Source organism: Chlorocebus sabaeus, chromosome 14 (genome assembly GCF_047675955.1).
Source record: "Chlorocebus sabaeus isolate Y175 chromosome 14, mChlSab1.0.hap1, whole genome shotgun sequence".
Classification (NCBI taxonomy): domain Eukaryota; kingdom Metazoa; phylum Chordata; class Mammalia; order Primates; family Cercopithecidae; genus Chlorocebus; species Chlorocebus sabaeus.
Window position 1 is genome coordinate 106,854,093 of NC_132917.1, and position 15,310 is coordinate 106,869,402.

Consider the following 15,310-nt stretch of genomic DNA (forward strand, 5'->3'; position numbering starts at 1 on the left):
AACTCCCTTACAAAGGTAACAACCAACCACTGAAAATACCTGGATGAAGTCAACAAACCACTTTAAACAGATGAACTGAAGCATTAAAACTCACAACTCTTTTGCCCTAGGAAACTGCTGAGTATTTTCTAGATTCCCCAGTCTTAAGAGACCAAACTGTAGCTCACAGTCATCACCAGACCAGCATTTCACTCAATACACCTTTTAGACTGAGAACAAAGTCAAGCTCACACATAACTAAGAACCATGAACCAGAACGGTGGCCTATGAAGCACCAGAGCTGTGATAAGAGATGCTATCGGGGCTGGAGCAGAGGTAATGCCACAAGAGTCACAAGAGTCCAGCTGGGCCAGTGGACTGGGCTCAGTACCTAAGAGGGTGTAGTGGAAATCCAGTGTGTTCAGTCTCTAATCTGCACCTTGCTTAAGCCCACTATGACGGTCACTGAAGTTAGTAAGAGCAGCTGTACCAGTCTCATCCCTGCAAGCAATAGCAGTGATGCCTCAACCGGGAGCCAATCCTGAGATGCCGGAGCACCACTGTGTTAGTTGTTCGGGCTGCTAGAACAAAATACTTCAGATTGGGTACTTTATAAACAATATAAATTTACTGCTGGTAGTTTTGGAAGCTGGGAAGCTCAGGATCTAGGTGCTGGCAGATTTAGTGTCTGGTGAGGGGCTGTTCCTCATAGATAGCACCTTCTTGCTGTGTCCTTAAAACATGGCAGAAGATGCAAAAAAGCTCCCTAGAGCCCTTTAGTGCCTACAAAAGGAACTACAAAAGTTCCTTTTTTGTAGTTCCTTTTGTAGGCACTAAAGGGCTCTGCCCTCACGGCCTAATCCTCTTAAGCACCCCACCTCTTAATGCTATTGCACTGGGGATTAGGTTTTAACTCATGAATTACAGGGGACACAAACATTCAGACCACGGTAACCATGCTCTGTCTACCCATTCATCCCTTTCCAGGCCCCTCAACTCCACTTCCCTCTCTTCCCAGGACATTCATGGGAATTAACCTTACACTACAACCTTGACGCACTACTTCTTTCTTCAGGGTAAATTAGATATAACTCCTCTTCCCCTTCCTCCTCCCTCCCCTGAAAATATTGTATGAAAATCACAGGCAAGAAAACCAAAGAATGAACCTCATGGAAGAATTTCAGATACTAACTAGCAAGTAACAAGGTAAGAGAATTCTGGACCCTGGGGCCTTTAGGTTCTCCCAAATTGCACCGTAGAACTTAACCCCTGCAAATTCTCAGCTGTCCCTGTCTATACTCCTTCTTCAATGTCTTGGTCACCATTAGTAGTTCCCAAATAAGCTTCCCAGCTCTGTTAATCCCATCTCGGTAAATGATATATCACTTACTTCTGGCTAAAATAATTAAAATTATAAATAAGAAACCATCTTTGATTCCTCTTTCTCTCTCACACCACATCCAATCTAGCACTGACCCTAGTTCCAGAATCTTCTGGAGAATTTAGCACGAAAACGAAACAAAACCACATCATCCTCTGCCCTGCCCAAGATTGGGATTCCAAAAATATGTCCAATTAAGAAGAATCCCAAGGTGGTTGTAAAGGACAGGCAAGTCTAGCTTACACTGGTTAGGTATCTTAGGATCTCTCATTTTAAAATGCTTCTGATACATAGAAACCTTTATCCTCGCAGCGCCTGCTCAGGTTTGTGTTGCTGTCACGCGGAGCCAATCTACTTGGAAAATGTGGAGCTTTAACGTATCGCATTGTTCTTCCATTTATTAAGAGGAAAAACAAAATGCTAACACTGAACCTTGAAAGGGTTCTTACTGAAAACATAAGCTCTCAAAGTTTTCACTCAATAAGCCTAGTTCACAAATCTCTCCAGAGGAGACAACTTGCACCTTTTTTTCTCCATCTGGTCTGTGTTGCCAAGGAAGGTCACAAAACTGATTCTAACCCTGGCTAAGATCTGAAAACGTCACATGGCAGTGAACACTATACGCATACACTCAGCCCGAGTAGCATATAAATGTTTTCAATAGCTACATATCAGATTACATAGTGCACAAACCTGAATGTTTTCAGATTTTCTTTTAAACTACATTTTCCAATGTTTTCCGTAGCAGTCCAACAAGTGCCATGCCGAAGCAGAAAGACAACCTTTAAAACTGGAAGTCCATGACTGGTAAGTTTCCATATTTTATTAAAATAGCATATTTAACCATGGTTAACCAAGAATATGTTAACTTTGTCCCCCTCAACCCGCCCCCGCCCCAGATACGCAGCAAAACACAGTAGTGATTTCAAATATCCTTGATCATGACCAACAGGAATATTTCAAAGTCTTAAGTTCGCAACTCAAAAGTAGACCTTGGAAAAACTCTGAATGAAAAGAGAAACATAAAGCTCTCACACAGAATTCTTTTATCTGCCCTAAAGTCAATGCCGGTGCACCACCCACCTGACAGTACTGCTAGGATTTTTCTTTATGCATAGTGTAACGACTCATTTATTAAGTACCCACTTTTATAAATAAAATCGGCATTTTTCGTCCCGTTTAATGTTCCTTTTCAGCTTCACAAAGAAACCAGTAAATAAAACTGTCAACGACAGTCACAACATATGCTCTCACAGCAAGATAAAAAACTTGAAAATATGCAGAGATGCATCTACGCTATCTTACATAAAAAGAGAGATTCAAAAAGTGCAAGGCAAAATCTGCAGTTTTTTGAGGGGAGCTTTTAGGCACATCCATTTCATTAAAGCAAGCTTCAGAATGAAATTCCAGTTTCTTCTTCATGACACCTGTTAAAGTCTTTCTTTAAACAACAACAAAAAAAGCCAAAAACACATCCCATCAAGTGTACAATGGTAGTCTTGTGTCCTAAAAGTGAGGAGTTCAGTTGTGGCGAGTCCGTCCTTTCTTTATTCTGGCAGGCTTTGGTTTGGGGATGTACTGATTATTTGCCTGGTATTCGAGTTCTTTACGGAAGTAGTGAATTGCTTTGTTTAAACCTTCCTCTAGCGGGACCTGTTTAAAGGGAAAGCGAGAAAGGGAGACAAGGTCACATTGACAGAAGGGCATCGCAGGAAGAAGTGCCACCTTGCAGCCAGTCGGGCCTCCTTCAGAGGAACGCTCACAGAACCACGCTTTGGTTGTGACAGCATCCAGCATCCAGCATCACGGCCCACCGAGAGAAGCCAGAGGTCCTGCAGGGCCACTTTCAGAATGTACTGTGGAGCTAACAAGTGTCACTCTTACTGAAGCCAAGTGAGCTCCACCCCACAAAAGACCCCAACCACCTCTTGCCGGTATAATGTCTGCTCCAGTTTCAATCAGCTGGCAAGACTGTTTTTCAGACAATGCCCATGTGCCCCATTCTTTCAGAAGAAATCCACCTTGAAGTGGCGGGAAGATGCTCTGGGAAGGTGATTTGCATCTGATCAACACGCCTGATTCTCCCACGTGACATCAGCCCTTTACACTGCCCAGCGGATCGTGGCCCACTTGCACCCCCACCATACTAAGAGGCTGAGTCTGAGAGGGGACCCACGGCAGCCCACACCACAGAAAGCAACCTTCATCTGCAGCTGCTTTGCAGTCAACAGGAAACCAGCCAGATCAACTGCTGATTAAGAGCAGAAAGAGAAAAGGTGAAGGGAGGCACTGCCAAGGGGTGCTGGGACACCACTGGGGGAGAAGGTCTGTCTGTCAGCTTGACTGTGGGGATGGTTTCACAGGTGTCAAAATAGATGAAAACTTATCAAACTGTATCTTCTAAATATGGGCAGTTTGCAGTATGCCAATTATAGCTCAACAAGCTGTTAAACACACACACTTGGGACAATTAAGATGGATAACGCCTGTAAGTTTCTTTGGACCATATCCCTCAAAAATTTATTATAAATTAAAACTACTACTAGGAGAGAAACCAGTGGTAGATGGCTCACATTCCAAGAATGTTAGAATACTGTAGGTCTAAATTCCAGAAAAATAAAGATACTGAGCATACATACACCTCACATCAAAAGCAAGAGTTAATACCTAGCGAATGCACATTTAACTCTTCAAAAAATATTTTGTTTAAAAATATAGGTTCTCCTTACAAAGGGACCAATGGCCCCTTACAAAGCTTCAAAAAACAAGAAACTACCTAAGCTGCTATAATTGGTTTTGTACAGCTTGGGATTATTAGATTTTGTGAAGTCTGGGTATAATTGTATTTTTATTTCATTCAACAAATATCTGTGGCTTTTAGCAGATCACTTAGACTTGGACATCATAGAATGAAATAAGGATCATCAGGCTGGAACTCTCGTGTCCCTTTAAAGTTCAATATTCTAGGATTCTACTCAGCTCTCACTATGCACATTTTAAAAAGGTAAGCGGAGCTCTCAACTGCGTCCCTGACTCTCTGACTGCACCACAACCCATGGGCCATGCCAAGACGCTCCTACATTGGCTGAGCACCCAGTGTGTGTCAGGTCTGACAGGTGCTGGGCTCCTGCTGGACACAGGGCCACACGCCTCTGCCCAAGGGGAGCCTGAGTTTCAGTGGGGCACATGAGGGTGGGCAAAGAGGGAACAGCCAGGCAGAGCTGACAGTAAATGAGGTGGGCTTGCTTTTGTAGATGCAGCCGGACCAGCCAACCTCCCCACACAGGTGGTCTCTGAAGGACACAGGCAGCCCTGAGGGTGAGCGTTCTCCGGCGGGGAGGAGTCTGCAGTCACCCAAGGCAGGAAGGGCACAGCAGGAAGCAGAGCAGAGGCAGGCTGGGTTCAGGCTCAGCACCAGGGGGGCGGCAGCTGCCCCCACCCTGCCCCCTTCAGACGACAAGGCGGCATGCAGTTCCCCTTCCTCCACACCCTTCAGTCTCACATGCTTCCAACCAGGGGCTCCACTGCGGGGCTGATGCGGACCACCTGCTCCTGACCTGGCCCCGCACACTCGAGAGGCAGGCAACCGGAGCCACGCAGGGCTCTGAGTGTGCGCTGCCAGTGCTCTCGGCATGTCGTTCACAGTCAGCTGTGTGCGTGTGTGTGGGAGTGTATGTATGTGGAAGTGGGAGTGTATGTGTGAATGTGTGTATGAGTGTGCGTGTGAGTGTATGTGAGAATGTGTATGTGTGAAAATGAGTGTGAGTATACATGTATTAAGTGTGTTCGTGTAACAGTGTATATATGCCAGTGTGGCAGACAGTGTGAGAATATGTGTGTACAAGTGTTTGTATGACAGTGTGTGTGTATGAGAGTATGAGTGTGTGTGTGTGTGTGTGTGTGTGTGTGTGTGTGTGTGTGATTTTACAAAAACAGAGCCCAGAGCAGGGGCTTCCAGCTGCTTCCCAGGTAACATTCTCTGAGACTCCTGATACAGGAGAGCGTTTACTGCTTGGAGAAAACCCTCTATGTGCCTGGATGCCGAGCCCACCTTGCTCCCCTGGGGGCTGCCTGACAAGGGTCGGTGCCTACAGGACAGCAGAGACAGGACACGGGAGGCCCCTCCCCACAAGGCAGCATTAACTCCCTGCACTTACCACGGGCTCCCACCCCAGCATCAGCTTCGCTTTTTTGATGTCTGGTTTTCTTTTCTGTGGGTCATCCTGGGCTTCGGAGAGAAACTGAATTTCACTTCCACTACCTGAGATGTTTAAAGAAAAAAAGGTAGGCAAGAATCACAAAGCACGGGGAAGCGCGGCCTTACCATCCACATCAAAGTCAAACCCCATATGCAGTGTGAATAGGGTGCAGGCGGTGGAAATGCAGTTCTTGAGAAGCCCCAGAGCTCCCGAGGGACTGTCCTGCATGGAAGTCCAGGGAACGCTCCTGCAACCGCTGCAGCCAAGTTGACTGTGCAGGCGCCCAGCAAAAGCCTGGTGGGAGGCACGTTACTCTGTCTCAACAGGCCTGAGTTTCCGCCCAGTACAAGAGGGCTGCTCCAAGGCAGACCACCCACACCAGGTAACAAGTGAGATGTGCCCACTGAGCATGACTCCAGTGTGAGACCACAAACGTGGTGTGGGGCCATCCCTGAGGTGGATGCCCCAAGTGGGCCACACTTGGGTGCGCGGAGCCTGGACAGCCCTGAGACTCAAGATGTGCAGCCACCCAGCTGGAGGGACCTCTCAGAGGACGGCAAAGCCTGGCCTGTTCTGCACCCTTGCTGGGCCCAGGCCCCACTGGCCGGCAGAATGCAGCCCCACCAGTGACTGTGGGCCAGACCTGCAGAAGAAAGCCTGTGGAGGCTTTCCCTGCCTCCCCGTCATGGAGGCCACATCGGAGACTCTGCAGCAAACCACCACCACGGGTGGTTCAGGATGGTGTGCCACAAAGCTACACACAGAAGCACAGCAGGGAAACTGCACACCCCTCCCCACAACCTTAGGTTTCAAATAGAGTTTCTCAAGCGTCAGCATGCACGGATCACCTGAAGAGCCTGTCAACATGCAGATCCTGATCTGGGGGCCTGGGCTAGGGTGTGAGAGTCGAAATTTCTAACAGGCACCCAATGCTACTGCTGCGCTGGCCCACGGGCCTCACTCTGGGCAGTGAGGGTATGAAGGAGTGGATGGCAGAGAGCTGGGATCTAAGCCTGCCCCTTCCTCACGAGGGAGGAACACAGATTCAGGATGGAAAAGCTGAGAAGTACACCGAAGCGGCGTGGGAGCCGCAGATGATGCAGGCTACGTCTGAGGAAGACCGCTGCCTCTACTGCCATGAGCAACGAGAGGATTCCAACTGTCCATGGTGATTAGACCAACGCCGGTACATGGCAGCCTGATGCAGGAAGGGCACGCTGGAGGAATTAACCCAGCCAAGTGGGGTCTGAATGGTCACCTCAGGACACACTGTGGCATGCTCCTCCCTGGCCTACCTGCCAGTCCAGTCTGGTTGTGACTTCACTCAAATTTCAAGATTAACCCCAGACAACAGACATCCTCCAAGAGTCTGACTCCTCAGAGCTCCAGGAAGTCTGAGGATGAGGCCAAGGGCTCATGCACTCTACGTCTGCAATCCAGGGCTGGTCTGGAAGACCTGACCTTCTCATGGCCTAAGAGCCCACCTTGATGGGGTTCTCCCAACGCTACACTGCCCCCAGTGGCTGGCGGCCAGGATGACCAGAACTGCAAACAAAATTTTAAACTTGCCTGAAGCATACAGCTGGTGGTTGCTGTCTCTTGCTGTCTGAAATGCTATGCTTGACATGACCAGTTTGGAAATCCAACAGTTGTCACCCATGCAGGATGACCTAACACAATCGTGCCTCAAACACTGGGAGCAAATCTCCTCCTCCCTCCCACTCCATGCAAACCTGCAATGAAAACTGAGAACTAAGCCATCCTGCCCTCCTTTATCTTTCTATTCCTTAAAAATTAGAAAACACTTAAGTGTTCCTGATAAAAAGTTCTGCTTTGATCCAATTCAATTAGCTTATTACCCGCTTTCTAGTCAAGGTGTTACCCACAGATAGGGCAGGCACAGCCGATTTTACTCAGGAAGTGATTTATCCTACTTACCAACAAGGTTTTTAATTAACTGAGCAAATTCTAGGATTGTGTGTTCTTCTGGGTTCCCCTAAGGAAGAAAGGGTTTCCAGTTATAAGCGTCATGACAAAAGAAGCAACCCGCCACCCAGACCACATGCGTGTCTGCAGAGACGTCTGCTGGCCAAGTCTGACCTCTCTGCAGTGCTTCAGCAGAGCTCCGTGTGCCAGAGGGTACTCCGCTTCCAAGATGACAGTTACTCACCTGGCAGTGCTAAACTGCACCATCTATACCTGCAGCCTCTCAGCTGCTGTGTACAAGGCTGGGCTTTGGATAGGTCCAGAGTCTCTGATGAAGGCACACATTCACTCGCTGAGTATCAGACAATTTCATATTTAACATAACTTCAATGTCACTTTTATAAAAGCTTGGGTTTACAAAATTAGCTCTCCTAACACCATCTATTTCCCTCTGGGTGAGCTGTGTTAACCATGTCAATGATGAAGGATGTGCAATCTCACACCCGAAAGCTAAGGCAGAAATGAGTATGCTCACAGGCGAGCGTCCCCAGCAAGCCAGAGGACAAACTCGATGCACTTCATGAAGAGAGAACACTTGTGGGGGCTTTAAGGAAAACCACTTGCTCTTTTTCTCCCTTCCATCACACATCAGAACACCTGTTACTCTCACTCTGCCGCCACTGCCGCCTATCATAAGAGACCACCTTAAAGTCTGTTAATTCTATGTTCTAAAGCCTCTTCATGCCCAGGGCCTCGGTTAGCCTGAAGCTAGAGGGCAAATGTGGAGGAAGGGACCCTGGGCCTCACTTGAGCACGGAGGGGACTGACTAGCAAAGTGGAGCGACGGGAATTTGGAAGAAAGTGATTCTGCCTTTATCGGGGCTCCTGGCACACACACGATTCCAAGTTCATGAACTGTCCCTGGGCAAAGGCCCTCCACAAAGAGGGGAGGAGGAACATGGTATCTACAGAGAAGAGCCTGGCTGCCCAGGGAAGTCACTGACAACACCCCTGCTAAAGAACCTGCAGCAAAAACGCAGAGCAGGGGCGGCTCGGGCCTCTCCGGTGTACACAGGCAAATGCTGCAAGCAAGATGAGGCTTACAGTGCGAGGCACGTTCTGGTCTGTTTTAAGTGAATGTTTTTTTCAAACGCGGCACACTGTACCCATGAATCAGCAACAGTCCCAGGATGGAGTCAGCACTCCAGGGCACATTCTTCCCTACGTGATGAGAATTCCCTTTCACCTCAGGGGAAAATGCACGGTCTGCAATGTATGTGAGATGGCTGGTTACAAAGACATGCATAAGCAAAGGTGACATGGTTTGCAAGAAACAGGTCACATGGCCAACATTTTAGAGTTCCCCGAACCTTAGAATGTTGTGTAGGAACCGGGAGAGGTAGTTTGGGAGAAGCACCTGAAATGACCCCAAGGCTTCATCGAGGTAGCGTTAAGGGGGAGGTCTCTAGCGAGCTAAGGGGTTCCTGTGTCCACTGCCATCAATAGACGCAGAACATCTTGAATGCTGGACAGTCCACATTGGAAACCTTGCATTTTAAATGAGATGGAACAAAACTGCTCAGAAAATCACTCAGTGATAGAAAGGGTAAGAGGTCCTACCATGACCTTGGCTGACACAGCCAAGGAGGAGGAGGAGGCTTGGCGCGTAGGACCATGTCCTTCAAATCTTTGGAGAGTTACCACAATGTAGAGGCATCACACTGCCATGAATGGCCCCCAGGTGGAGAAGTGAGGTCAGTGGTTAGGTGTGCAGAAAGTGAGATTTCTGGTTCAATATAAGGAAGAGTTTTCTGCTGGCCAGAACTGTCCAAAGACAGGGTGAATTTCTCTGAGCAGAAGCAAGTTCACCAGCACTGAAACTGCTCAAGGCTGGATGATCCCTCCAACAGGGAGGTTCTGGGCTGTGGGCAGGCATGCAGGGAAGGCAAGAAGCCACGGAGGTGGTCTGTCCGGCTAAATGACAGACATCATCAAAAACTGGAAAACTTTCTCTCTGAACAACCTCCATCTTTTAAAAACGCAATCAGGTCTTATAATGACGACCCACCTAGTAAAAAGAAAATGAGATGCATACACATGTCCACCTACTACCACCAAAGGGCTTCACACAATTTTAGACCTGGGCCCTTCAGAAGGTGGAGGGACTAATTACATCACTCATCCATGCCTTGCAGATATTTTACTTCTTTGTATACTCTTACTTTCTGTTTGTTTTTCCTCTAGTATTTAGCAAGCAACAAACATGAATGCCTTAAGTGTGCTGACTGAAAGTCTGAGCTGTCCTGCAGAGTGGAGGGAGAGGAGCACTCACCAGGTTGACTGGGCTGCTGACGTTGCTGTTCATGAGAGCCACGAGGCCATTCACCAGATCACTGTAAAAAAAGGGGAGGCGGGTGAGGCTCTGCCTGCTGGAACGCGCTAGTGCCACGCGCCATGTAGAAGCCCTCCCAGAAGAAAAATTACCACCCCCAGAAGAAAATAAAAACCCAAATGGAAAATTGAATGTCAAAGTAAAATCCTGCAAACTAAGATGGTGTTTATAATGCGAAAGTATTTATGGATGAAATGATATATTTGACGTCTGGGATTTGCTTTTTTTGGGTGTGGTGGAGATGGTTAAATAGGATGGAAGCTGAGAGATGGGGCTGAGTTCGCCACTGCATTTCTGAAGTCCTTTAACAATGAAAAACTAAGCATAAGTTAAAACAGGCATACACTCAAAAAAGATGGAGTTTACGTAAGTTTCCAAAGAAAATTCATGTTTAATGTGAACCCAGTAGTTGACCTGTACGAAAGCACATGATTACTTTTAAAAACAAGATCCACGAAAATGAAGGAACTCCAGTATGTGATCCCCATACCGGCAAATCACAGATAAAGCCAGACAATACTGAGGGTTGAAATAAACAGAAACGTCACTCCCTATGCCCCCGACCGTGAAGTCGCCATCCCGCAAAACAGCTCGTATGAAAACGGTCAGGGATATTTGGATGTTTCAAATGGATTGTGATCAACTGGGCCATGAAGGTGAAGATAAGTAAGCAAACTTTCGCTTACCAAGGTTTGGCTCTTAGTTTCAGAAGCTTTAAAGTGTGGCTCTGTTAAAAAAAAGTTACTTCGTAAAAATGACACCTCACTGCTAATAAGCACAAGCACTTTTTCTATGCCAATTTTCCATGAGCTACAATTCTTAGAAGACTTTTAAAGCTCTGACCCTTCTCCTTCTCCTCCTCCATCGTTACCAGTGAGGAGCAGGTCACGCTGGGTCTGGATAAACTTCCAAAAGAAAACCCCAGATAGGTTTTGCTTTCAATTGAAAAAAACTATTGGGGTATTCAGTAAATAAGATATTTCTGCGTGTTCCTTTATGACAAATGCATATTTCATACAAACATGCTTAAAATGTTGTATTCTCAAGGATCAAGCACTAATGCAAATCCCTGCTGACCCTGGATGATTTCTCTTTTAGAGAAACTAGCAAAAAGTCACTTCATCACTATGGCAGTACTGTTACATTACAACAGCGCACTCATGACATACACCTGTGCACGTTTGTAAAACGACATTAAAAGCTGCCATTCCACTGCATCCACAATAGGTTTTCACATTGAAACTGGGGGGTGGGGTCTCTGTGAGTCGGAAGAAGGCTGACTCTCAGGTAGTCATCCTCAGGGGGGCAGATGGATGGCCATGGGCCTTTTACCTGACAAACTGGCAACTTTTAAGGTCACAATTGCATAGATCACACTCATTTAACCTGAAGCTCTTGACAAGTGTCATTTTGACAAAGTGACTTTTTAAAAAAATAGCATGCCTCTGTTATGTAAATGAGGACAAAACCGGCCATGAGAATACTAAACACGGTCATGCCAAAACGTCGATGCGGATGGCCACCTACACCTTAGACTCCCTGCACTGTTGTTTTGAGGCAATCATGGGTTTGGAGAATGGTTAATTTAATACAGTAACTATGGACCCAGACATCGTGCATTACTAAAAGACGCTCGGTTCCTAAAAAACTGCTTGTGAAAAACATCAGAACTTTGGTCAGTTAATGAACTCAGTTGAGTCCTCAATGACTGAAAAGTTAAGTCGGGAAACCCTTGCCCAAGTATGGCAAAGTCCCTGAAGCCTCGTCATCTCAGGCTCCGCTACCGTGAAACCGGAGAGGATCACCAGAGTGGGGAGTAAATAACTACTACGGAAGTGTTACGAAAAGGGGTTTTCTAAAAGGGTTAACAACCATATGTCTAGGGAAACTGCTCATGCCCTCTTTTCAAATAGTCAAGTGGTGTGGGAGAGGACGATGCATGTGATGGCAGCTAGGAGCATGAGCCACAACCATCAAAGCAGGACAGTGACCAGGGCACAGAGAGACTGCCGGGGCAGGGGACTCTTGCCCATCAGAGCGGGCCGGGCACCCTGCGTGCATTTTGTCCTGAGCTGGGACAGCACATAGCGCAGGCATCATCGAATGCTCAAAGTATTTTAGTCCCTAGAAAAAGAAAAGTCTCTGAGGCTATTTTAAATGAATTGTGCAGGCAATGCCCTTGAGATAATGAGAGCAGAAAGAAGAATGGGTTCTGACTGATTTCCTTTTACCGCACAACATCTCATTGATATTCCATGTGGTGTGGGGGCTAGAGAAGCCTGGGGGCCACTGGTGAGGAAGCCTAAGGCAGGCACACATAACCAAGGACAGCAGAACTCCCTCAGGAAAGGGCACAGCTGGGTGAGTGGAGGAGGATGGGATGAGAACGTGTCACTATGCGAAGACGGTACTCAATCCACGGGAGGCCCACAATTCGGTCCCCATACAGAAGTGTGCCATGATAGTTCCTCCAGGGACACAGTGCCTACACTAAATGCTTTGAAATGAACACAGTCCCAAAGTGGGGGCAGCTGCCATTTCCCCGTTAAATCGCTTTTTAGAATATGCATGCCTATTTAGGCAACATAGCTGGTTATAGAACACTTTCGGGCTTTTTGCCCCTTGAGGCAAGATACTAACGGGTGGGGAGGAAAAAACCACTGACTGTGTAAATGTTTACTCACAGCTTTCTTTTGGAGTAAATGGAAATTCACAAATACTTTCAGCAAAAATCTACAGTGGTTATTTTGAATTGTTTTTAAAATTTTAGTTGACTACCAGTTTCATTTCTCCTAGGGACTCCTACCCAGGACCCTTACCTAAGGGTCCTGGGTAGATAGAATTTTATGTGGTTGCTTTGGCTGAGGTGGGACTTGGGGGCTGCCCTGACCTGCACCACCCCAACCTGCACCACAACAGCCACCATCTCACCCTGGTGCCCCTGGGATGGCACCAAGACAGCAGGAATAACACTTCCTGATTGACAGGCATACTGGGGTATTTGCAATGAAGAATGAAAACATATGGGTTCAAAATATAGAACTGGGTTTTATAACAATTCAGGATACCAGAAACTTTCACAGAATTTACACTAGCCACATATTGGTGGATGCACTTTGGCATACGCAGCTGCTTCTATCCTAACTACTCTGAGAATCCATACTGCCTTCTAAAATTAATCACCAGTGGAATGGAACAACAAAACAGTGGATTTATAAGGATTGCCAAGAAAACAATAAAAATCACCACGTGAATCGATTCAAAAAATATATTTTTATCTGCATTTAGTGTCAGCAAGAAATTCAACATGAGAACACTATCTACATTGCGTCCTCCACAAGGACTACCTCTTCCACCCCGCGAGCCACGTTTGCCACGGGTCAGATTCTGGCATTCACAGCTTTGCTGGATGCATAAGGCCATCTCTTAACTTGGCCTGCGCTGAAATCACCCAAGTCACCCTCAGAGCTGGGCAACTTCAGCGCTACACCGCTAGGTGGCAGTAAAAGATTAGCACATGAGTCTCAATAGTCATGGAGATGAATGCAAATTTTAACTTTTAAACGGAGAATGGCAAGTTTTCCCATCATAAAATTAAACATTTTTAATCAATATATAGTGTTAGTGTTGTGGAAATGGAAATGGTTAATATATACAAGACACTGAACTGTCAGTCAAGTAGGCCTGCTCCAAGGCACTGCTAAGGCTGGGGCGGGGCAGGACGGTCTTACCTGACGTACTGGAACGCCCTTGTCTGAGACCCGGATCCATATACCTGGAAGGAAACCAACAGTTAGGCCTCCTGAGAAAACCACACCAGTACTGGGTAGGTGTCCTTGGAACTTCAGGGGACACAGACTGACCTCGAAACTGATCCCAGGGGGCAGTGGTGCTGACTCCAAGCATCTAGCGCCGCATCCCACACTTACTTAGAGACCATGCCCCGACAGTGAGACGGCGGCAGCAATACCTAAAGCGTGCACCTGGTATAGATGTGTCAAGTCTTCCCTCAAAACACAGTGCCTGAAGGAATTTGCTTCTGCTGGAGTCTTATGATGTGTCAGGCATCATGTGAGGCTCTGGGGGCTGTGACCTCAGAGTCCAGCTAGGTGACAGATACACACACAAACAGTAACACGTGCATTTAACTGGGGTTCCTCACTCTGACTGCCCAACAGCAGAGCCGGGGACGCCGCCCAGGCTGGTCCACAGGCTGTTTGGGATGAGGCCGGCATCTGCTGGTATTGTTACAGCTAGCTCCCCAGGAGATTCTGATGTAAGGCCAAGGTGGAGCCATGCAGGAGACTCTGAAAGTGACGCGGAGGAGGCAGGAGGGAGGGTCACATTATCCTTTGTTTCCACTGCACATTTGCTCCACATTTCCAGAGCTTGGCTTGTGTTCTTCGCTCTGCCAGCCAAGACCCTCTTGTCTGCTTTCCACCTGGCAGAGTGCTACTTATCCTTCAGGGACAGGCTCTGATGCCATCTCCTGGAGAAGCTTCCTCTGGCTCATTCCCCAGGGAAAGCCCTTTGCCGACTGCCCCCAACTGTGAACTCCCCAGAAGGACTGGTGTCCAAACCCTCTTTGCCCTGCTGGAGCCCAGCACGATGCGTGGTGCGATACTAGCATGGGATAAGCATCTGCTGAACGACCTGCAGAGCGTCATGGATCATGCCACTCCCTGAGGCGGAGATGGCAACAGAGGTGCTTGGGGAGATCTCCTAAGTGCAGCATCACAGGAACGAGAGTGCCCTCGGAGGTTTTGTTTGCTCGTGTGCCTTCCTGTGGTGGAAAGCAGGCAGCTGGGAGGAATGGACTGCCTTTGGGAACAAGCTTGATGATTAAACAACCCTGGGACCTCCTCCCGCCTGACAGCAAAAAAGAGCCTGCCAGCAGCTCTGAGAACAGCACCAGCCCCCTCAGCCCCAGACACTCAGCTTGGCTTCCCTGGAGCTCCTCCCTCCAGCTCTGAGAAGGAAAAGGAGAAGGAGCAGGTGGGGAAGAAAAGCACACGCATGGCCGGGCACGGTGGCTCATGCCTGTAATCCCAGCACTTTGGGAGGCCGAGGTGGGCGGATCACCTGAGGTCGGGAGCTCGAGACCAGCCTGACCAACATGGAGAAACCCAGTCTCTACTAAAAATACAAAACTAGCAGGGTGTGGTGGTACATGCCTGTAATTCCAGCTACTCGGGAGGCTGGGGCAGGAGAATCGCCTGAACCTGGGAGGTGGAGGTTGCAGTGAGCCGAGATCGTGCCACTGCATTCCAGCCTGGGCAAGAAGAAAGAAAAAAGAAAAAAGAAAAAGAGAAAAAGAAAAAAAAAAAAAAGCACATGCCTCAAACCTCCTGAATGCCTTATTTATTTAGCAGGTTCAAAGGCTATCTCTGTGTTTTCTTAATAAGCATTTACATATGCCAATTTCACAGGTGT

The 15,310-nt window shown here is 47.6% G+C and overlaps 1 protein-coding gene across 3 annotated transcripts in view; it reads right to left on the minus strand.

Moving 5' to 3' along the window:
* Positions 1-2,168: 2,168 nt before the first annotated feature.
* Positions 2,169-15,310, minus strand: part of UXS1 (UDP-glucuronate decarboxylase 1) — a 94,329-nt gene continuing 81,187 nt past the window's right edge. For all 3 annotated transcript variants that reach the window (XM_008008291.3, XM_008008292.3, XM_073023299.1), the window contains 5 exons: positions 13,609-13,652; positions 9,818-9,878; positions 7,498-7,555; positions 5,518-5,621; positions 2,169-3,013 (listed from right to left, as the gene is read on the minus strand). In XM_008008291.3, the coding sequence (XP_008006482.1) occupies positions 2,882-3,013; positions 5,518-5,621; positions 7,498-7,555; positions 9,818-9,878; positions 13,609-13,652 (399 nt within the window). In that variant the 3' untranslated portion in view covers positions 2,169-2,881. The remainder of the gene's footprint in view (positions 3,014-5,517; positions 5,622-7,497; positions 7,556-9,817; positions 9,879-13,608; positions 13,653-15,310) is intronic.